The 23,358-nt window shown below is 38.7% G+C and overlaps 1 protein-coding gene across 2 annotated transcripts in view; it reads left to right on the top strand.

Moving 5' to 3' along the window:
- ARHGAP28 (Rho GTPase activating protein 28) overlaps positions 1-23,358 on the top strand; it is a 217,992-nt gene that overhangs the window by 173,346 nt on the left and 21,288 nt on the right. For both annotated transcript variants that reach the window (XM_045850289.1, XM_045850288.1), the window contains 4 exons: positions 10,379-10,541; positions 16,090-16,172; positions 18,580-18,777; positions 19,118-19,231. In XM_045850289.1, the coding sequence (XP_045706245.1) occupies positions 10,379-10,541; positions 16,090-16,172; positions 18,580-18,777; positions 19,118-19,231 (558 nt within the window). The remainder of the gene's footprint in view (positions 1-10,378; positions 10,542-16,089; positions 16,173-18,579; positions 18,778-19,117; positions 19,232-23,358) is intronic.

The following is a 23,358-nucleotide window of genomic DNA, read 5'->3' as shown; positions in this document are numbered from 1 at the left end:
TCACCATCAAAACTGCTGCTTGTCTTTAGTTTGAAAAGTTGAAATGTCCCATCACTGTTTGGGGGGTTAAACACTTTAGTTTGCTGTGTTCCTCTCAGTCATGGAATTCATGAAGCCAATTATTATATGAGCCCTTATTCCCATTACCAGTTGCTTTATATTCAGAAATATTCTTTGGTTCTCCTTAATCAAAGTCTTTATAAGAATCTGTAGGATGGCCATAACTGCTATGATACTCAGCAGCTCTAAAACCAAATTCCATTTTAAAGTGATGTTAGTTCCTACATATAAAAGCACCCGTGCAATGTGAATTCTTTTACTTTGCTTTCTTACTTATGTAGGGTGGCAAACTCTATCAGGGAAAAAAGTCATTAGAAAAGCAAAGCTTTTCTCATAAATGTCCAGGAAAATATACTACTTCATCTAGCAGTGGGCAAACACGATGAAGAATTCCTGCCTGCCCCAGGATCACTCTCTGGCTGGTGGGCATGGAAACATGAGCATTTTAAATGATGAATCTCTCAGAAAACAGTCTCAGGGAGAGGGAAAAGTGAGCCTGCTTCTGTTTAGAACTATTAAAAGGAAATGTATAGAGGTGAAAAAGCATCTCTTCATTAATTCACTTTTGTACGTGTTTTGAGAAATTCTATCAGCAGTCTCCAAGTTTGTATATAGAAATCTGACAAGATGTGTTTCTAAGTGGAAACTGAGAATAAATAGGCTGTGTCTATTGGAAGATCCCGAAAGCAGATTCTGGGGAGAAGGTGAATGTTCTTGGAGGATGGTGCTTCTGTGAGATAAGGGATGGAGGTGAGAACTGGGCAGGCTGAGCCTCAGGCCACAATGCGGATCTGACAATTCATCCTGTCCCACAAAGCAGCCCTGTGCAGAGTGCCAGTGGACACCACACTCAGTTGTTGCTGGGGCTTTCTTTGGTGGAGGGGCTGAGGCAGATCAGGAGGTCCTAACAGCAGGGAGTCAGTTACCTGGATTGTTGCAGATGATTGGTAAGTTCTTTGTGAAGGGAGATCAGAGCGGTGCACCATGCTTTGCCAGTGGTAGTAAGGGTTAGGGCATGTGGGTGACTTGTCACTTCCCACGGCTCGAGATCACTAAATACTGGCACAGGTTCTCTTGGAAGGCAGAAATCCCTAGTGGCTCCTTAAAATGTGTGCTTTCTAAATTGAATCTGCTTTCATCTCAGGTTCTCATAGGTATGGTTGTTGTAGACGGCTGAACAAATGTATCAGCCTGAGGATGAAGGCTAACACTACTTTTGGTTAAACCTTTGGTTGTATCTGTAGAGCCATAGAATCAAAATGAAGTAAAAAAAAACTTTTTTTCTTGAAGAGAATTAGACTGTGTACCTCTAACCATCTCTTTAGAATCAGGGAGCTCTATTTGAACACATTCTTGCTGGCTCCTGTTTGTGTGTGTGTGTGCATGTGCATGAGAGAGACACACAGAGAGACAGAGAAGCGTAATGCATGTGATTTAAAGTTCTCTTCTTAAATAACCAAGAAGAGAATACATTACATGACATTTCTTACATGCATGAATTTTAACATCATAGCAGACATTGCTTTTCTTTAGCTAATCTTTGACTGAAAAATGCTGATTATAAGCTAATAATTCCTTCAAAGTGTCCTTATTGGCACATGCATTTCTAGATCACATTTGGTTAGAAGTCCCTTTTCTCCTTACATCAGTTCCATGTAGTTTCAGCCTATTTATTCCATCTCCAAAAAATGTAATCCAGATGTTTTCATGGTTTGAGCTCCAGGAAAGCTGATGTGAAAAAAATCTGGGCCAGTGAACAAAAACAGGAATATTGCTGTTAGAAAGGCATTGTAACTTGATATATTAAAGGGGTCTTTATTTCTCTCCTTGTACAAACTTTATTTTGTTGTACTTTCATCTGTTAGGCTGTTTTTTCTAGGAATGCATGTGGGGGAAGACTATTAACAAAAACCATGTACTCATCCTCTAGTTGTGCCAGGTAGGTGACGCTGACACTAATGTATCGTGAACAGGCCAGGCGAGTCTCATGTTTTCAGGGCCTGGGAAGACTAACTGGAACGCGCTGCTAGGGGAACCTGCTAGTTTGAGCCACCCAGGGCCCACAGCAGCAGAGCCCATTCCTGGATTTAAGGCCTCAGATTATTTGGAACCAATTTCATACTACGTTGTTTCAATGATGTTCCCTCTGCCAAATGACAGAAATTTGAGCCAAACACTAGGAAATATATTTTAGGGAAAAAGGCAGACTGTTTGACATGCAAGATTTTCTTTTTTGACTCACAGAATTATTCTGAGGCTTCTGTAAATGTTTTATAATTAGTGACCTGCTCTGCTGGTTTTCCTTCCTGAACTGGTTTTTGAAGCTGAAGGCATTGTTACAAAACTACCTCAAATGGAAACAGACTGTCTTATTTGCCAGAGGAGATTTAAGGACATGATTCTGACCCTTGCGTAGTGTTTGCATTAACACTGGATGGAAAACATGACTTCTTTAACCTTTAAATGCTACCTGCCTTTGGCAAGGTAAATGCAACACCAGATTTATATGGTTTCACATTCAGGACCACAGAAATACCAGCTCTGCTCCCGTGTGCCACAGTCTGCTCTGGTTGAAACTGATAGAAGAGACCTTTTCTCTCAGTTGTTTTACACTGGCCATTCAGACAAGACAAAATGATATTATTACCCAAATATCCACAACCACATATGCATGTGTTTCCCCTAGTAATAAAACTAAAGGTTATAATAGAGAAGGGGGACTTACCAGCAGCTGGCATTTACCGAGCACTTACTGTATGGCAGGCCTTGCCCCCTGACCTTCACGTTGTATCATCTGACCTAATCTCTTTGAGATCATGTTAATATTCCTCTTATACGGTGAGAAACTCGAGACACCAGCCATACAACCAGTCATTTGTGGAACTGGGGTAAAACCTAAAGAATCTTTCTAGAGCCTGCTCGCAACACTGGAGCCACGTTACCTTTTAGGTGACTAGGCACCACTGCCGGCTGGAATGATGGCCACATTAGTGTTCAGGGAGCTTCCTATGGCAGGGGTACGTAGGAAATGAATTTGAATTATTCTGCCCTCGCCGGCACTTCCTGCCCATTTGAACACCATTTCCCTTCGCTTTACACCAGTGGTACGAAGCAATGGATGGAAAACATTTTTCTCCTCCTGTATTTCCTGTTAGCAACACTTCCATTTGCCCATTACTCCAGCTAGTGATCTGAGAAGAGCCCCATCTTGGGCTGTTACTTCTCCCTCTGAGTCTCACGTTCAATTCATCACTGATTTTTTATTTTTTTTCCTCTTTATCTTTTGACCTCCTACACCCATTTCTCCTCTCCTTCAGCACCCTTGTCTTGGGCAACCACCAGTCTGTATCTATGAGCTTTTTGTGATGTCACAATAAAAGTGAGACCATACAGTAATGAGTAATTGATTTTCTCTATCTGACTTATTTCACTTAGCATAATGCCTTCAAGGTCCATCTGTGTGATTGCAAATGGCACGATTTCATTCTTTTAAAAGATGACTGAATTGTATATATAACACATAATATATACATGTATATTATATATAATATATATACATATATAATATATATTATATGCTACTTTTTATCTCTTCACTCATTGATAGACACAGATTATTTACATATCTTAGCAATTGTAAATAATGTTACAGTGAACAGAGGGGTACATATGTTATTATGAGTTAATGTTTTATTTTTTTAGACATATGATAAATGTATTTTTAATTTTTTGAGCCACCTCTATACTGTTTTTGATAGTGGCTGCAATGGCTGGCATTCCCATCAACAATGTGCAACTGTTCCTTTTCCTCCTCGTCCTTACCAGCACTTGCTGTTTTTTGTCTTTTTGAAAATGGCCCTGCTAACAGGTGTGAGATGATACACATTGTGGCTTTGGTTTTTATCTCCCTGGTGATTAGTGATGTTGACATCCTTTCTTGTGCCTGACAGTCATTTGTATGTAGTCTTTGCAAAATTGTGTATTCAGATCTTCTGCTCATTTTTAAATCAGATTAAAATTTTTTTGCTATTGAGCTATATAAGTTCTTTATATATTTTGGATACTGGCCTCTTATCAGATATATGATTTGCAAATATTTTCTCACATTCAATAGGTTGCTTTTCCACTGTTCATAGTTTTGTTTGCTGTTCAGAAGTGTTTTAGTATGATGTCATTCCAGTTGTTTATTTTTGCTTTTGTTGCTTTTGCTTTTGGTGTGAGATTTAAAAAACCATCAGCGTACCATCTATGTTTTCTCCTAGGAGTTTTATGGTTTCAGGTCTTATGTTCAAGGGTTTGATTTATTTTCAGTGAATTTTTGTGTATGGCATAAGAAATGGGTCAAGTTTCATTCTTTTGCAAGTGGCTGTTCAGTGTTTCCAACACCATTTATTAAAGAAACTGTTCGTTCTTCATTGTATATTCTTGGCTCCTTTTGTCATAAACCAATTGATTTTATATGTGTGGCTTTATTTTTGGGCTCTCTATTCTGCTTCAGTAATATATGTGTCTGTTTTCATGCCATTACCCTGCTATTTTAAGTACTATGTGTAATATAGTTTAAAATTAGGAACATGATGCCTCCAGCTTTGCTTTACTTTCTCAAGATCAGTTTTGTGTGGTTTCAAACAAAGTTTAGGATTACTTGTTCTATTTCTTTGAAGCATGCCATTGGAATATTTATAGGAATTGCATTGAAGCTGTAGATTGCACTGGGTAGTGTGGACATTTAATAATATTGATTCTTCAAATTCATAAGCAGAAATTATCTTTCATTATTTGTTTCTTCTTCAATTTCTTTTATGAATGTTTTTGTAGTTTTCAATATACAGTTCTTTCAAATCCTTGATCCAAAGAATTTTTAGGTATTTCATTCTTTATTGATGCAATTTTAAATGGGACTCTGTTCTTTATTTCCCTTTCTGATAGTTTTGTATCTGTGTATAGAAGCACAGATAATTTTTTTTTTTATTTTTTTAGAGAGGGAAGGGAGGGAGATGGAGAGAGAGAGAGAAACATCAATGTGCGGTTGCTGGGGGTTATGGCCTGCAACCCAGGAATGTACCCTGGCTGGGAATCGAACCTGGGACACTTTGGTTGAAGCACAGATAATTTTTGCATATTAATTTGTGTCCTGCCACTCTATTAAAATTGCTTATCATCAATTGTGAAGTCATCATTGTTCACACATGTGCATTCCAGTCCACTCTCATTGACTACCAGGTTCTATCAATATCATGTGAATCATTCTCTGTATATTAACAATGGCTGGACTTTTTCTGGACAGACCTCATATGTCTATATTATTAAGTCCATCTAATCTAATGCTGTCATATAAGGCCAGTGTTTCCTTGTTAATTTTCTTTCTGGATGATATATCAGTTGATAAAATTGGGATATGAAAATCTCCTACTATTAGTGTATTATTGTCTGTTTCTTTCTTTAAGTCTGTTAACATTTGTTTTATATATTTAGGAGATCCTATATTTAATGCATAAATATTGACAAATGTTGTATCCTATTGTTGGATTGTCCCCTTTATCATTATTAAGCCCATCTTTTTCTCTTGTTATAGTCTTGGTTTTAAAGTCTATTTTGTCTGATAAAAGTATAGCTACTCCAACTTTCTTTTGATTTCCATTTGCATGAACTGTCTCTTCCCATTTATTCACTGTCAGTGTTCTTACATCCAAAGGGAGTCTCTTGTAAGCAACATATAGATAGATTTTGTTTTTTCTCCATTCAACTATTCCATGTCTTTTGGTTGGAGAATTTTGTCCATTTACATTTAAAGTAATTATCAATAGGCATATACTTACTGCCATTTTGTTGTTTAATGAGTGTTTTGTAGTTTCTCTCTGTTTCTTTCTCTTCTTTTGTGGGTTGATGAGTTTTTTAGTGGTATACTTATATTTCTTTCTCTGTCTTTTGTGTATTTACTATAGGTTTTTGCTTTGTGGTTACCATAATGCTTAGATATAACAATTTATGTCTATAACAGTATATTCTGAGTTGACAACAATTTAAGTTTGATTCCACTCTAAAGCTCAACTTTTTACTCTCCCCCTCCCATATTTTGTTTTTGATGTCACATTTTACATTTTTTATCTTGTGTATCTCTTAACAAGTTATTGCAGTCACTGTTATTTTTATGATTTTTGTCTTTTAATTTTCATACTGGCTTTATACATGATTAGTTTGCTACCATAACTATATATTTACCTTTCTAGTAGGATTTATTGTTTCATAAATTTTATTGTAACTATATAAGTACACTTTCTTTTTAGCTTAAAGAGGTCTCTTAAACATTTATTCTAAAGCCTATTTACTGGTGGTGAGCCCCTTTAGCTTTTGCTTGTCTGGAAAACTCTATTCCTCCTTCAATTCTGAATGAAAACTTTGCTGGGTAAAGTATTCTTGGCTGCAGTTTTTTTCCCTCAGCACATTGAATATGTTATGCCATTCCTTTCTAGCCTACAGTTTTTACTGAAAAACCTGCTGAAAGTCTTTTTGGGGTTCCCTTGTATGTAACAGCTTTTCTTTGCTGCTTTTAATATTTCCTCTTTGTCTTTAAATTTGGACATTTCAATTATGTCTTAGTTTGGGTCTCTTGGGTTTATCTTTTATCTTAGTTTGGAACTCTTTGGGCTTCCTGGACCTGGATATCTGTTTCCGTCACCAGTCAGGGATATTTGCAGCCGTTATTCTTCAAACTGGTTTTCTCCCCATCTCTCTTTTCTCCTTCTGGGACCTCTGCCGTGAAAATGTCAATTGTTTCATGTTGTCACGTAAGCCCTAAGCTATCTTCACTTTTTAAAAGATTCTCTTTTTTCCTTTTGATGCCCTTACTAGGTGAATTCCACTGCCTTGTGTTTAATGTGACTGATCCTCTCACCTGCTTCAGTTAGTCTGCTGTTAACCCTCTCTAGGGTATTTTTCCGTTCAATCATTGTGTTCAGCTCTGTGACTTCTATTAATATTTGGTACCTTCTTATATTTTTCCATCTCTTTCTTGAGTTCTTAACTGTGTTTATCCATCCCTCCTCCCAAATTGGTGAGCATATTTATGACCATTACTTTGAACTCTTTACCAGGTAAATTACTTTATTTCTGTTTTATCTTGCTCTTTATTAGAACATACACTTTTGTTTCTTCATTTTGCTATTCTCTCTGTTGTGATTTTTATAAAGTAGATGAAGCAATCACCTCTCCCAGTCTTGAGGGAGTAGCCTTGTGTAGGAGGTGAACCATGCCATTCAACCTTGCCCCAGCTCTTGGTTGTGGCAGATACTGGCCAGCAGTATCCATCACTGCTGCAGATGCTCGTCGAAACACGAGAAAAACATACACACGGACAACCAAGTCCTGTGGGGAAATAGGGACGAAACGGCCACTCTCTCTAGTGGAGATCACCCTGTTCTCCCACCCAAGCAGGCTTTTATTAAGAATACTGATACAGTTTGTGAATTACAGTCTGACAGGGAAGATAAAACAAGTAGTTAGATTTTAAAGGGGCTGGCAGATCTCCCGCTGGGATTCTGGGCTGAGATTTTGGGGTTTTATTATTTAAAAAGACTACAGGACCTGAAGCTTAGTTTCATTTCCTGCCTGTGCCTTTATATCCTAATTAAAGAGCATCCTCCAGCAAGCACATCTCACAGGATTTTGCATATTCTATGTCTCAGACCTGATTACCCCGGGGGTTCGCCGACTCTGGTCTGGGCTGTACTGCCCCTGTTATTTCCATAGGCCTGAGTTGGGCAGAGGAGACAAAGGAACCCAGGAGACTTGGATTTCTCACAGCCAGAATAAGGACTTAGGCTTTGTCAAAGCTGAGGGGGCAGGGGTCGATGTTGATCACCCCTTCATTTCCACAGCCCCCCAAGTCCTTTCCTGAAGCCTCCATGTGATCATGCCTGCCTGTCTTAGGCGATTCCCCCCTTGGGAAATCTTACCCATCATTGGCTAACTGATCAAACATTGGGGGCCAGGCATTAGAACAGGCAGCGTTCATGCCAGGGAAATAAGTTTTGTCTCCTTACTATCTCCTGGTTCAGAGGCCTCTTATTCAGCTTTAGCCACGGGAGGTTACAGTTTCATGAGACCAGGCAGGGCGGACCCCAACACTTGGTCGTCTCTGAAATCTTTGTACTTCTCCAAATAGCTTGTTATATTTTTGAAAGCTCCCAGTGGTTGAGGACCTGCCAATGTCCCTAAGGGCAGGATCTAAGCACCTAGATTCAGGCTGTTTGAAAGCCAGACCTTCAGGTAGCAGCTTTTTAAAATATGCAAATATATCCTTTGGGACTGAAATCTTAAGCCCTGCTGGCCAGGTGATCTGGCAGTATTTACTTCTCATCAGTTGCACTAACTGGGGCTCTAGACGAGTATATAAGCTCTTTTCTGTGAGATACCAGTGAGCTGGAGCAAGGTAATGGGGAGTGTGCCAAGATGGAATCCTTCATCTATGTTCTTTTGGAGTAGCTCCATAATCATCTTTTATTTTTGAGAACTTTCCCTCAATGATGTATTTTAATTCTTCCTTTCTCACAACTGCTTATCCATCCAGGTTAGTATTTGATTATCCATCACTAGAAATGGTGCCATGGTCCAACAACTTATTTCCTTGCCTCTAGCCTGCTCCTTAACCAGTGCCAAGAACCTCACTTCTCCAAATCACTTTTGCATCTAGCTGTAAGAAAAGATAAATGTCACCATGTCCTTCTCTTGTTTGGAAACATTCCATGTTGTTGCACTGCCTACAGAATGAAGTCCAGTTGCCTCTGGTCTGTTCCTCAGTCTCATCTTTCTCTTGATTTTCCTCCTTGCCTGTGATGCACCAGCAACACTGAACTAGTTGGAGTTCCCCAGACCTACTGGGCCTCCTTGATTTGTATCACTGCTTAAACAGTTTCTTCTGTCTAGGACACCCTTATATTTCCTCTTCCCCTGGCAACTCCTCAGTGGTCCTCAAGACTTTGCCCTGGCAGAGTTCAATTTTCCTTCAGGACTGCATAGCATTCAATAAATACTTTCTTACAGTATTTAGTGCCCTAAATTAGCATTATGACTAATGAAACACTTATATCCATTGGACTACAAGATGGATCTCATGCATCCTCCTTTCCTTAGATCCCAGTCTATGCTTTTTTATTCTAGGAAGAGTTTTGTGTGTATGCTTCAATGCTCTTACTAAGTGTATCAGCAAAGAGTTGATTGATAAGCTGTATGTTGAGAGCCTCTCAAGGACAAGAAGAACAACCCTTTGATGCCATCGAAGGATGGCTTAAAATCATGTCTGTCTTTCTCTAAAAGATGTGTCCTCCCAGGGCACCCCTGTTTTGCAGGCTTTGGGAGCCATGAGGGTGTTTATTTCTAGGGTGGTTAATGAGCTGCTCCTTGGAAGGAAGAAGTCAGATGTGAAAATGATGCGTGTTTAAGGCTAGAGGAAATAGGCTTCTTATGGGAATAAAGCAGGGGACTTAAAGAAATGGGGAGTTTTCCAAGCTGTCTTTCTAAGTTTCCTTTTTGGAGCAGTCAGGGTCAATCAAGTAACTGACCTAATAACTACCTGCTATTAATAGTAGAATCTGTAGTTCAAGAGAGCAAGAAAAAGTGAGTTTGACTTTGAAATAGAAACATGGATAATAGGTGGCACTGACAGTGAAATGAATTGATAATGTAAAGTGTATAACATAAATAGCACTTATGGGGGCTTAGTGGATTTTTAAGTATTTACACGGTGTTCTGAACCTTACGAAAGATTGGACAAGTATGCAAACATGTGGAGGGCATGTGTATGTCTTGGCATAAAACTGCCGTAACTGCTCCAGGGAGATGTTGTTGGTTTTCATGTTGCGATGAGATCAGAGTTTCTTTACTGGGGTATTTCTCATTCTGGATGTGAACTAGCTGAGAGGCATACATTCATGATCTCATTTAGAAAGGGATGACAAAAGGAAGGGATCATGGATAGCAGAGAAATGGAAGCTTCGTCAGAATCGGACAGTGAACTGTCATGTGCAGACAGGTGGCGTTCTGTCAAAGCTGCACAGATAAAACTGTGACCGCAGTAAAGAGCTCCTGTATTTGTGTAGAATTAGCAAGTGATTTCAAGATTAGCGTTGTCCTAAAAAGATTTTAGAAAACCCATTTTTAAAAGTTAATTCAAAAAATAACTATCAGTTCTTTACTCGCCTTTTGAAAAGTTAGGCTTAGTGGAGATTGGCTTTTTAATCGTTTGTGTAATGACAGCTTTCAAAGGTGATGTCAGGTAGTCAAAGCTCATTAAATATTGTCTGTTTTCCTTGACTTTCAGCAATACCGTGAAGAACTGGATGCCAAGTTTAATGCTGACAAATTTAAATGGGACAAAATGTGCCACAGAGAAGCTGCAGTGATGTTGAAAGCCTTTTTCAGAGAATTACCCACTTCTCTCTTCCCTGTGGAATACATACCTGCCTTCATCACGCTAATGGAAAGTATGTGGAAAATGTTAAGTCTGAATGGGCTGATATAAGGTCAATAAGCTGACACAGAGTGGAAGAAAGTGCACGATGAAATGGGACCAGAAGTGTGTATTTGCTCTTTCCCGGCAAGGCTTGGTGGAATATTGTGTTTGCTGGTAAACAGCCACCTCTTTACATATTTATATATCTAAGTCTGGTAGATAAAATTTAAAGGGTTTTATGATCATTAAAAGACAGAGGGGTTTGCACAAAGGATAGACTCTTGAGATTTAAATTCCTGCTCAACCATCCGTTAGCCACGCAGTGAACCTTTTCTGAGCTGTGCCTGTAACTTACAGTTAATAGCTGTGCATCGGAGCTGTCGTTGAGTGAAAGCACCTAGAATAGTGCCTTGTGTGTAATAATCCTTGACAAAAATATAAGACCTCTTTTCTTTAAACCTGAGGTCCTGTGCTGATGATGGAGCACATATTAAATGTTACACAGAAGGTGTTTAGTCTCTGAAAATTGTAACATTACATAGTGTTTTTGAAAATTACAAATTCACATAGATTAGCCCTTAAGTGATGGAATTCAGTAAAAAGTATAGTGGTGGAAAGTGCATATTGTATTTAGCAGCAAAGGCGTCATTTGTCACGGTTCAGCCTCAGGGATGAATGTTTTGGAGGGTGCGGCAAGAGAGAAATCGAGAAAAGTAGAATGGAGCTAGAGAGCAGAGGCATTCACTACTAACCTGAGGAGTTCAGGGATCACAGACTTAAACAAGTCATTGATAGATTCTGCCACTTTAAGCAAAACAATTATAAGGAAACCAATTTTACCACAGGCTAACTGATATAAACGAGAGTTAAACTCCTAGAGCATTGCATCAACATTATACGGAAACAATGTTGAATGAGAGGGTGTTACTCGAGGACCGAGTGTACAAGCTTGCTAAGTACAGGGTGATTCCGTATGCACAGAAAAGGCTGTGGGCAGCTTCGGAGGACACCCCCAAATAAAGCGGTGGCCGCCACTCGGCTTTATTGTTCCCTCTCCCACAGCGGCCAGCACACTTCAGTTAAGAGAGGGAATCTGGGAAATATCCTGAGAAGGTTCACAGAGGATTCCACATTTCTTTGCATGACTTTGAAAGTGAGAAATACGGTATTGCAGTGATTGATTTGAAACCAGCCAACCCCACAGGAAGCCCAAAGTTCAGGGCTGTTACCTGCAGGAAAAACAGCCCTTTTACCATTTAGAATAAGCTGTAGTTGTAAGAGATTTTCCAAAGGGAAGACTTGTAGACATGTGGGTAAGTATGTTTAAACTACCCTTTTTTATACTCTGGAACAGAGTTTGGAGGATATAGAGTCATTTCCACTAGTGTAATTATTTCTCTTTTCAAACTTGGCCCAAAAGTTACCCGTGAAACTAAAAGACTAACATTTCATCAATCAAACCTTAGATATTTTCATGAAAAGTTTAATACCTTTCTGAGGAAATAATGACCTCAGGACAAAAAAGCGTTAACAATAACTGAAAATACTATCAACCACAAAACACTGTAGGGCCAGGTTTCCTAAATAAAATAAAAATGGACTCTTTGCCAGTTTAGATTTTTAGCCTTAACACAAACTTTATGGTTTCTCTGAAATTGATGGAAGTATAGGCTCTGCATCTGCATCTATTATCTCCCTGCACCAGAGGGTTTTTGGGAGTCTGGGGAGGTTGCATTGGAAGGTTACAGGCAGCCTGTAGCCTGCAGTTTACTCATAAAAGTAATGCTTTCTCTCTGCTAAATACTTGTCCTGCGATGTGCTCCTGTTAGGCTGTTATCCAGTCAAACTCATGTCAACGTGCATTAGCTGTTTTCAAAAATACCCTGGACCTGTGTCATTTTGCTTTACAAATTTGACATAAATTTCTAGAAATCTCCATGGGGATTGTGCTGAAACGATATGATGCAGCCCTATAAATACTCCTTCTAACTCTTCCTTCATTCTGTGCTTACAAACATTAGTCATTCACGCCTAACTCGGGTGCACATAACCTCCTCTAACAAGCAGCTTGTCATGGGAGTGTTTCCAGTACGGTAAAGCTCAGTAACTTTGTAAGCAGCTGACTGCCTTTCATCCATGGAAGAGGGAGATTTTTCTTCAACTTGAGAACTCCCCAGGGATTCTAGAACATAATGCTTCCCTCCAGGAACTCCCCACTAAGAGACCATTTTGAGGAAACTACAGAGAGACAAAGCAAAACCTGGATGCTGTAGTAAATACATTTTTCAGCACAGATGGTTGTGGATTATCCAGTTGTTAATGGAATTGCAAAAATCCTTTTCTTGATGAGGGAAAAAAAGCCAGCTTTGAGAACACAAGTATAAATGCCAACCCTCTGGCGCCATCTTCTGTGATTGTCAAGGAATAAAGGATCAACAATCTCCAGAGATCCCACTAGGATCACCTTCCTTAAATGTCCATTTAAGATCTAGAATGTGTCATTTAATCATAGCAAGAGCAAACACACATAGAGGTAACTACTTACAGGTACAGATGGGAACATTCTACACATATTAACTCATTTAATCTTTGTCTTTTTTTTTAATGCCAGGCACTCTGTTTACAGAAGCTACCTTATTTAAAGTTTTAAGGTATCATCTTTGCTGCTAATATGCCACAGAAGGTTGCTCATGATTGAAGCTATGTTGTGTTTCCCAGAAACAGCGTTGAAGACCGATATTAGTTTGTTTAGAACGTTTATTCGGGCATCCACTTGGGTTCCCCACTTCTGAAAGGGAAGGGGAAAGGAAGAAGAATTGGGCAGAGGATAAGGTTGGCAATGAGTGATGCAGTCTCAGCCCAGACCACCTGCAACCCTGGGGGGAACTCTGAAGCTTGGTGGCCTTTCATTGTTTCCCATACAGGGAGAAGGTTGGGCATTTTTACTCTGACTCAGGCCATCATTGGATATATACTGTACCTGAGAGGACAGCATGACCTCAGGCGAAGTAACTGGAGAGAGCCGTTTCTAGGAAGAGCTGACAGCTGAGGGACCAGGTTCTGCGTTCAGGAAGGGGCAATGCAGGCATCATGTACCATGCACCACTACAGGCATGATATGAAAAAACGAAGAGATTTCTAAGTTCCCAAATCACTTCTATGTGAAGAAGAAACAAAAATGAGCTTTAGAGGCAGTCCAACATAGGAAGGAAGTCTTAGCTATGAAATAGAGCCCACATTTCAGAAGCTAAAGGGGTTTATTCATCTAAGCACTTTTTACTGATTTTGTTTCCCTTGGTGTTTAAAGAAGGTGTCCTCTCTGATTTCATGAATCCATATTTGAATACAAAGTACTAATGCAAATAAAATAATCCATCTCTACATTAAAAAAGAAGAAGATGATATCTTAGCACTGTCCCTCATCCAGCAATGGATTTGGATGCTCCCAAAGTGTTTACTCAGTGGCACCCAAGTGAAAGTCCAGAACTTTAGAGCACATGCTACATAAAGCACCCACAATGGCAAAGGCAAAGTGGTCCAAACTTTGCAAAATTATTGGTGGGAAATGTCCCCAAAGACCTCAACAGGTGACCAAATCTTGCAATTTCTGTAACTCTCACAACCTAGGAAAAACTATAAATGTAGGGCATAATTCACACCCCACTTCAAGGATAACTTGAGCATTTACAAATGGATTTTATATAATTGTCCAAATCACAAAGCCTTAAGTAGGTTTCAGGATTTTTTTTTCTTTTAATCTGTCCTCTGTATCTATGAACTTGGTTGTGGGGCTTTAGGGGTGGGGGGTTTGGAGGGGTATTTTTTTATATTTAGATCCCACAGATAAGAGACCAGATGGTATTAGTCTTTCTTTATCTGACTTTTTTCACTTATCATAATGCCCTCAAGGTCCATCCGTGTTATTGCAAATGGCAAGATTTTGATTTTTATGGCTGAATGATATTCCATTGTATGTGTGTGTGTGTGCGTATAGCACATTTTCTTTTTCCTTTCACCTATAAATGGACACTTAATTGTTTCTACATCTTTGCTATTATAAATAATGCTTCAGTAAACACTCAGGTGCATATGTGTTTTGAGTTAGTGTTTCATTTTCTTCAGATAAATACCCAAAAGTGGAATTGCTGGATCACATGATAAATCTATTTTTAATTTTTTGAGGCACCTCCTTACTGTTTTCTATAGTGGCTGTAGGAATTTACATTCCCACCAGCAGTGTATGAGGGTTCCCTTTTCTCCACACCCCTGCCAACACTTGTTATTTCTTGCCTTTTTGATAATATCTGTTCTTACAAGTGTGAGGTAATATTTCATTGTGGTTTTGATTTGCATTTCCTTGATTATTAATGATGGTGAGCATCTTTTGGTGTACCAGTTGGCCTCCTGTATGTCTTCTCTGAAAAACATTCAGATGTCTGTTCTGCACATTTTAAAACCAGACTGTTCGGAGTTTTTGGCTGTTGGGTTGTATGAGTTCTTTATATGTTTTAGATATTAGCCTCTTATCACATATAAGATTTGCAGATATATCTTGCATTCAGCAGTCTGCCTTTTTATTCTGTTGATGGTACTCTTTTTTTTTTTTAAAGCAGGATCTTTTTTTTTTAAGATTTTATTTATTTATTTTTAGAGAGGGAAGGGAGGGAGAGAGAGAGAGAGAGAGAGAGAGAGAGAGAGAGAGAGAGAGAGAGAGAGAGAGAGAGAGAAACATCAATGTGCGGTTGCTGGGGGTCATGGCCCGCAACCCAGGCATGTACCCTGGCTGGGAATCGAACCTGGGACACTTTGGTTCCCAGCCCGCGCTCCATCCACTGAGCTACGCCAGCCAGGGCTTGATGGTACTCTTTCCTGTGCATATACTCTTTAGTTTGATATAGCCCTACTTGTTAATTTTTCTTTCTGTTTCTTTGATTTTGGCATCAGATTCAAAAGTTTGTCACTAAGACCTTTGTCAAGGACATTACTGCCATGTTTTCTCCTAGGAGTTTTATGGTTCCAGGTCTAACATTCAAGTCTTTAATCCATTGTAAGTTTTAAGTCATATAAATTTTATATTAGCCCAGTGAGGTAGGTAAAATGACTAATCCCATTTTGCAAAGATAACATAGAAGCAACAAAGAGTTAAATAGTCTGCTTGAGGTCACTCAGTGACTAAGTAGTATTTGAATCTGGTTATGCTCCTAATAATTCTACTTTGTTGTGGCTTTATGTGGAAGCAAGGTTTATTTTCTCTTGAATTGAGCTTCAAGCCTTCTGTTTATAGCATAAAAGTAAAGTAAGGTATGTAAAAGTACTTTGAAAAGGAAAATGTTACACAATTCCAGAATTATTTTGAGGATCTTCTTGGCCACCTGCCTCTACAATGGCACCATGGGATGTGGAAGGGGGGGTTGATAGACTGTCCAAGCAAACGAATGCCCGTTGTTGGGCACAACAACTGAGTCCTTACCACGGGGAGCAGTCAGGAGCCCTCCCATGCTGCCAGGTGTTATCAAGGAATGCTGCCAGAATACATCAGTGGTGTTCCAAACGTGTGGTTATTTCTGTTTTCTTGTTAGGAGGGCCTCACATCAAAGTACAGTTTCAAGCCTTACATCTCATGGTCATGGCACTGCCTGATGCCAACAGGGACACAGCCCAGGTATGTTGTGTTGACCTCATGGTTTGTCATTGGCTCTTATTGGTCAGAGGAAATGGCTCAGGTGGAAAAGTGAAAAACAAGATGGCAGCCCACTAAGCCAGCTGAGCATGCTGCTTCCTGTTCCTTTCAGTGTTCCCATCGCCATCCGTAGAAGACAGCAAAGAATGTAAATCCTGGAGTCTTCTTTGAACATTTCAGTTGCATTCATTCAATCCATCCAGAGATATTGAGTGTCCACCACATGCCAGGCACTGGCTAGGGTTAGGAGCAGGAAAAGCAAAGATGGAAGACGTAAATGGAATAATGTCAGAATAATGTGAAAACGTTATATAAGTTGTAAATATAAAACGCTGTAATTGTCGGTCCTCAGCTGCCCACTTGAGTCTAGTAGCAAATATCTGATGAGTGTCTGTGGGGAGAAAATTTGAAATCACTGATTTAAATAAATTTTTTTAAATGTTCATGCCTTACAATTTATGAATTCAATTCAATGTAAAGAATTCTACAATCTCTGAATTTTAGAGATTACCTGATAGGATCTTATTACTTTATAGATTAGGAAAATTAAGCTCAGAAAAATAATTTCTCCTTTAACATATAAGAGAACATTGGGTAGAATCCTATTCCATAATTCTTCATCCCAAATATCCTTCCCTTTATTTCATATTCATCTCTTTGCTGTATCTTGGTAAATATCAAAGTTTATCTTGCTATCTTCATAGTAATTCTGTAACAACAGGAAATTTGTTTTAAGTACAATAGGAGTTGAGAATCTTTGAAATGAGGTAAGAATAAGTTACAAGGAGCCAGTAGTTTTGAGGTCAGTAAACATAAAGCTAAAAAAAGAAATGATTCTTAATGCTACCTCATATCAGATAATTCATTTTGGTGAGGACTTTTCTCCTACATAGTGAAAACAACTGTGTTAATTATAGCTTATGTCAGTTATACTATATCCTCAATCCAGGGATGGGGTTGACTATAGCATAAGAATCTTTCTCTAATACAGTTTGGTAACTTTTCAAAAACTGGAATTTATTAGTTTATTTTTGGCTCTGTCTAAATAATCTTTTATCCAAAAAAAAATGTGTCTGGTATAACATATTTTGGTCAACATGTCACTATCCTTTTATATAACTGAGGATGCAGCAATTATCAAAAAATTCGATATATTTCTAACAGAATATCCTCAAAAAACATTATGAAACTTGTGAAAAAATCTCTCTCTCTCTCTCTCTCTCTCCCTTTCTCTCTTTCTCTCTCTCTCCCCCCTCCTTCCCTAACCTCCTTCCCTCCTTCCTTCTCTCCCTCCCTCCCTCCCTCCATCTCCCCCATCCTAACTTTCAACTGGAACCAAGATAGAAGTTGGTGTGGTATAGCAATCAGGAGCTCTGGCTCAAGAATCCAGTTTCCTCAGTTCAAATCCTGGCTTTGCCACTTAATAATCTGATGTTTGACAAAGCAATCTGTCCCTCTACACCTTAGTTTCCCATCCATACAGCTTACTAGTAGTACCTACCTCACAGAATTTGTAATAATGATAAAATCAGTGGAGATATATATATTACTAAGAATAATGCCTAGCTCACAATAAACCCTCAGATGAATGCTATTATTACTATTATGTGCTGTCCATTTTCTCATTATAAATACTGTATCAGTATAAATTTGGCAGAATTCCCCAAATTTAACTTGTGGAATTAAAGAGCATCTCCTTTTATGGTTTTGGTCTTCTTGGTGAATTTCAGAATATCTAATAAGCATTTATACTTTGGTGGCATAGCCAAACTTTTATTAAGCTTTCTCAAATCTTTTTTTATTTGATATTGTTAACCGCTGCATGTAAGCATTTCCCTTCAGTATATTGAAGATTCAAAAATTGAAAAGCAGCAGAAAAATCATACCCAAAAAGTAAAATTAATTTTTTTCAATTTTATTTACATTTAGGCTAAGGAATAAGATACTCATTTATTTAAGAAATGAGTTTCCCATTCACAAGGAAACAGTAAATAGTTTTTAATAGTAATGCTTTAAATTAAGGGTGTTTTCTAGAATTACCTTCTTCATAATAAAAATGCATTACATTTTTTGAGATGCATTTTCTCTTCCTAGTTTGCTATTTAATTTTAATATTTGTCAAACTTATTTAGGATAAAAGAAAGTAAGAAAACGCAAAGTATTATTTATAGAGACTCCAATATAATAAACTCCATAACAACTGTCCACATTTCTCATTAGCACTTTTAAGCAAGTAAAGGGGACTGTGACATTTAACCATTCTGTACTTCTAACAGCGTTCTGGCTGTTTTCCAGAGGCACAGTGAGTGGTTATAGAAATAAATGTCATCAATCAGTGATGCATTCTGATAATTCACAGCGCTGTGACATAGTGCTCTTTCTTTTTTAGGCCCTCATGACATTCTTTAATAAAGTGATTGCCAATGAATCAAAAAACCGAATGAGTATATGGAACATTTCAACTGTAATGGCACCAAACCTTTTCTTCAGTAGAAGCAAACATTCTGATTATGAAGAATTGCGGTTAGCAAACACTGCAGCCCACATCATCCGCTTAATGCTTACCTACCAGAAAATGCTATGGAAGGTGAGTTCCAGTGTGAAGATGGACATGCTCCTTTGAAGTCTACCAGCACCAGGAAAACATAAAGGCTCTGTGCACAAGTAATGCCTGCAGTCACAGGGAGAAAATATGAGAATATAATTCCAGGTTGCCTGGGGCATCTTTATACACTTTAGGGCCTGTTCCTGAATATGCTCTCTCTTTTAAGTATGAATCCTAATAGTTTTTTTCCGATTTTTACAAGGACAAATGCCAAAGTTGCAGGATACTAGGTGGCTAGGAGTTACCATATCCAAAGACAGGATCTACCTGGGTGGTTTAATTCAGGTGTTTTCCTTCTAGTCAAGCTATTTTTCTTCTCCAGGTCCCATCTTTCTTAATCACTCAAGTCAGAAGAATGAATGAAGCCACGATGTTATTAAAGAAGCAACTCCCAAGTGTCAAAAAGTTGCTGAGGAGGAAAACCATAGAACGAGAGGTAATGACAACAAATAAGGGTGCAAATAGTGTTACTACCCAGATTTCTATTTCTCGGAGCAAGAACCAAATATTGTATCCGAGAACCAAATATTTTGTATTCTCACAGTGTCAGTCTTGTGACTAAACATTATGAAAATTCTATCCATGGCAGAGAACTGTCGTCTTTTTTATCTTATTGTTCTTTCTTGGTTGAGGTTCTTGAAATATCTCTTTCATGAAGATTATTTACTATTTTATTCTGTTAAGTACTTAAAGATAGAATGGTTCTCACAAAAGCTGAAAGTTGATGTTTTAGTCCCTGTGAACTAGATATAAGATTCCAATATGCAGTATATATAATAAGTAGAGAAATTTCTTTTTTTACTATATTTTATTGATTATGCTATTACAGTTGTCCCATTTTGCCCCCTTCACTCCCCTCCACCCTGAACACCCTCTTCCACCCATATTTCCCCCTTTAGTCATGTCCATGTGTCATACTTATAAGTTCTTTAGCTTCTACATTTCCCACACTATTCTTACCCTCCTCCTATTTTCAACCTACAGTCTATGCTACTTATTCTTTGTACCTTTTCCCCTTCTCTCCTCCTCCCCCTCCCCTGTTGCTAACCCTCCATGTGATCTCCATTTCTGTGGTTCTGTTCCTGTTCTAGTTGTTTGCTTAGTTTGTTTTGGTTTTGCTTTAGTTGTGGTTGTTAGTAATTGTGAGTTTGCTGTCCTTTTACTATACATGTTTTTTCTTTATCTTCTTTTCTTAGATAAGTCCCTTTAACATTTCATAAAATAAGGGCTTGGTGATGATGAACTCCTTTAACTTGACCTTATCTGATAAGCACTTTATCTGCCCTTCCATTCTAAATGACAGCTTTGCTGGATAGAGTAATCTGGGATATAGGTCCTTGTCTTTCATGACTTGGAATACTTCTTTCCAGCCCCTTCTTGCCTGTAAGGTCTCTTTTGAGAAATCAGCTGACAGTCTGATGGTTACTCCTTTGTAGGTTACTGTCCCCTTATCTCTTGCTGCTTCTAGGATTCTCTCCTTCATTTTTACCTTGGCAATGTAATTATGATGTGCCTTGGTGTGTTTCTTCTTGGGTCCAACTTCTTTGGGGCTCTCTGAGCTTCCTGGATTTCCTGGAAGTCTATTTCCTTTGCCAGAATGGGGAAGTTCTCCTTTATTATTTGTTCAAATACATGTTCATTGTTCAAATACATGTTCAATCTGTTGCTTTTCCTCTTCCCCTTCTGGTACCCCTATAATTCGGATGTTGGAACATTGAAAGATGTCCTGGAGGTTCCTAAGCTTCTCCTCGCTTTTTTGAATTCTTATTTCTCCATTCTTTCCTATTTGGTTGTTTTTTTCTTCTTTCTGGTCCACTCTATTGTTTTGAGTCCCAGTTTCCTTCCCATCACTATTGGCTCTCCGTGCATCTTCCTTCATCTCTTTTATGGTAACCTGCATTTTTTCATGTAATTTGCACCCAAAATCAACCAATTCTGTGAGCTTCCTGATCACCAGTGTTTTGAACTGTGCATCTGATAGATTGGCTATCTCTTGGTCGGTCAAAAGGATGAGTCCTGGGGGCATTGATATGTTCTTCTATTTGAGACATGTCTCTCTCTCTCTCTTTTGTTTTGTTTTTTTTTTTTGGTCTGGTCGCTCCTGTTACGGTGAGGGGTAGAGCCTTAGGGGCTCACCAGGGCTGGGCACCCCAGTTGCTAGATTGTGACGTTGTATGTGGGGGCGGGGGCGGGAGGGAACAATGGCGGTAGCTCCGTTCTCCATTGGACCTCAGTCCCTTCTCTGGGTTCCTGGGTTGCTCTCTCTGCCCTGGTCCATAATCGCCGCCTCACTGGGTCCACCAGCTGCCACTTGCGTACTCAGGGTCCACCCGCTGCGATATTGTGCGCCCCAAGTGCCTTACACACTCCCGGTTGCCTTCTGCACCCAACTCTCCCTTTTCTCCGTGTGCCGCGACCCGCACCTCATCTTCGCTGCTCATCTTCGCCCCTCCTACCGGTCTTGATGAATGGGTCTATTTCAAATTCTTGGCTGTCCGACTTCCATTCAGATAAATTCTCTGTCAGTTCTGGTGTTATTCTGCCTCTAAATTGTTGTTGTTCTAATCTTGGTTGTGCGTGGAGGTACGGTGCATCCATCTATGCCTCCATCTTGCTGGAAGTCCTGAGAAATTTCTTTAGTGACTGAATACTGAAAGAATATCTTACTCTCAAGTTGTGTTGTACAAATCCATTGCATTCTGAGGAATATTAGCACAATTGTTTGTGTGGAGGTGCATAACGGAAATGGGCTTCAGAAGAATTATCTTTATTGCTTTAATTTAATTTGAAGGTGACTCTGAGTGTCAGGCATTGCATTTGACCTTGAGGAAGATTTACAACTTATTCTGCACTTAAAGGAATTTACACCTAACATGGGAGACAAGTGTGTACAGGAGCTATAAGTATGCATTAAGTGCAAGATCAGCAGTGCCCACAATGTGCGAGGACCATGCAGAGGAGAAAGATGCGCTCCAATATGGGAAATTGTGAGCAACTTCATGGAGGAAATAACATTTGAGCCGCATATTGAAGGATGGATAGCATTTGAAGGGAGAAAGGCAGGGAAAGCTCATCCAGGGAAAGGAGTAGTGAATGCCAAGACATTGAAGGGGTTGCTGCTGGCTGATTTCTCACAGTCATGATGAATGGCTGCAGTCCCTCGTCGATTGCAGGCAAAGTGACTTCAGGTCAAGTAGAACCAACACATTCATATGAAAAAAAGAATTTGTTTTGAGAAAAATTCACCTAGTAGAAAATTTACCATTTTAAGTATTTTAAAAAGTAGAATTCATTGGTTCTAGTATATTTACAATGTCATGCAACTATCACCACCAATTCCCTAATATTTTCATCATTTCAAAAAGAAACCCCATGCCAGTTAAGCACTCACTCCTCATTACTCCCTCCCCATAGTCCCTGAGGAACATTACTCTATTTTTCATCTCTGAATTTACCTATTCTGGACATTTCATAGAAATGGAATCATGCGATATGTGGCCTTTTGTGTCTGATATCTTTCACTTAGCATAATGTTTTCTGGGTTCATCATACTATAGCATGTATTGTACTTCATTTATTCCTTTTTGAAATTTGATTTTATTTTTAAACTGTATTGAGATATAATCCACATATACAATTCATCCATTTAAAGTGTACCATTCAGTGGATTTTAGTATATTCATAGATATGTGCAGCCAGTAACACAATCAATTCTAGAATATTTCATCATCTCAGAAAAAAAAACATGCCCTTTGCCTCTCATCCCTCTAACCCCACCCACCCCATTTGCACCCACCAGCACTAAGCAGTAACTAATCTACTTTCTATCTCTGAAGAGTTCCCTATTCTGCACTTCTAATGAATCAAATTCATATAATATGTGTTTTTTTTGTGACTGATTTATTTTACTTACCATATTTTTATGGTTCATCCAACTCAACTTTTAGTATGTATCAGCACTTCTTTTTTATGGCTGAATAATATCCATCATATGAACATACCACATATTGTTTATCCATTTATCCATTGATGGACATTTAGGTTGGTTATACCTTTTAGCTACTATGAACAATGCTATACTCACATATGAGTTACTGTGTGGATATATGTTTTCAACTCCTTTGGGTATATGCTGGGTCATATGGCAACCCTAGGTTGAATCATCTGAGGAATTGCCACCATTTTCCAAAGAGGCTGCCCAATTTTACGTTTGCACCGTCAGTGTACGAGGGTTCAGATTTCTGCAAATCCTTACCAATACTTACTATTATCTGAATTTTGTTATTCTAACAACCTAGTGGGTAAGAAGGGGTATCTTGTCATGGCTTTGATTTGTACTTGCCTGATGACTAATGATGTTGAGCATCTTTTCATGTGCTTTTTGCCTCTTTGTATATCTTCTTCAAGAAATGTCTATCCAGATCCTTTCTCATTTTTGTTTGGGTTATTCTCATTTTTATTATGTTGTAAAAGTTCTTCATATATTATGGATACAAATTCATTATCAAGTGTATAATTTGAAAATATTTTTCCATTCTATGGATTTTCATTTCAGTTTTTGAT

Source organism: Phyllostomus hastatus, unplaced genomic scaffold, assembly GCF_019186645.2.
Source record: "Phyllostomus hastatus isolate PE091 unplaced genomic scaffold, TTU_PhHast_1.1 phas_contig_80, whole genome shotgun sequence".
In the NCBI taxonomy this organism is placed as follows: Eukaryota; Metazoa; Chordata; class Mammalia; order Chiroptera; family Phyllostomidae; genus Phyllostomus; species Phyllostomus hastatus.
This window is presented reverse-complemented; position numbering and strand designations above follow the sequence as displayed.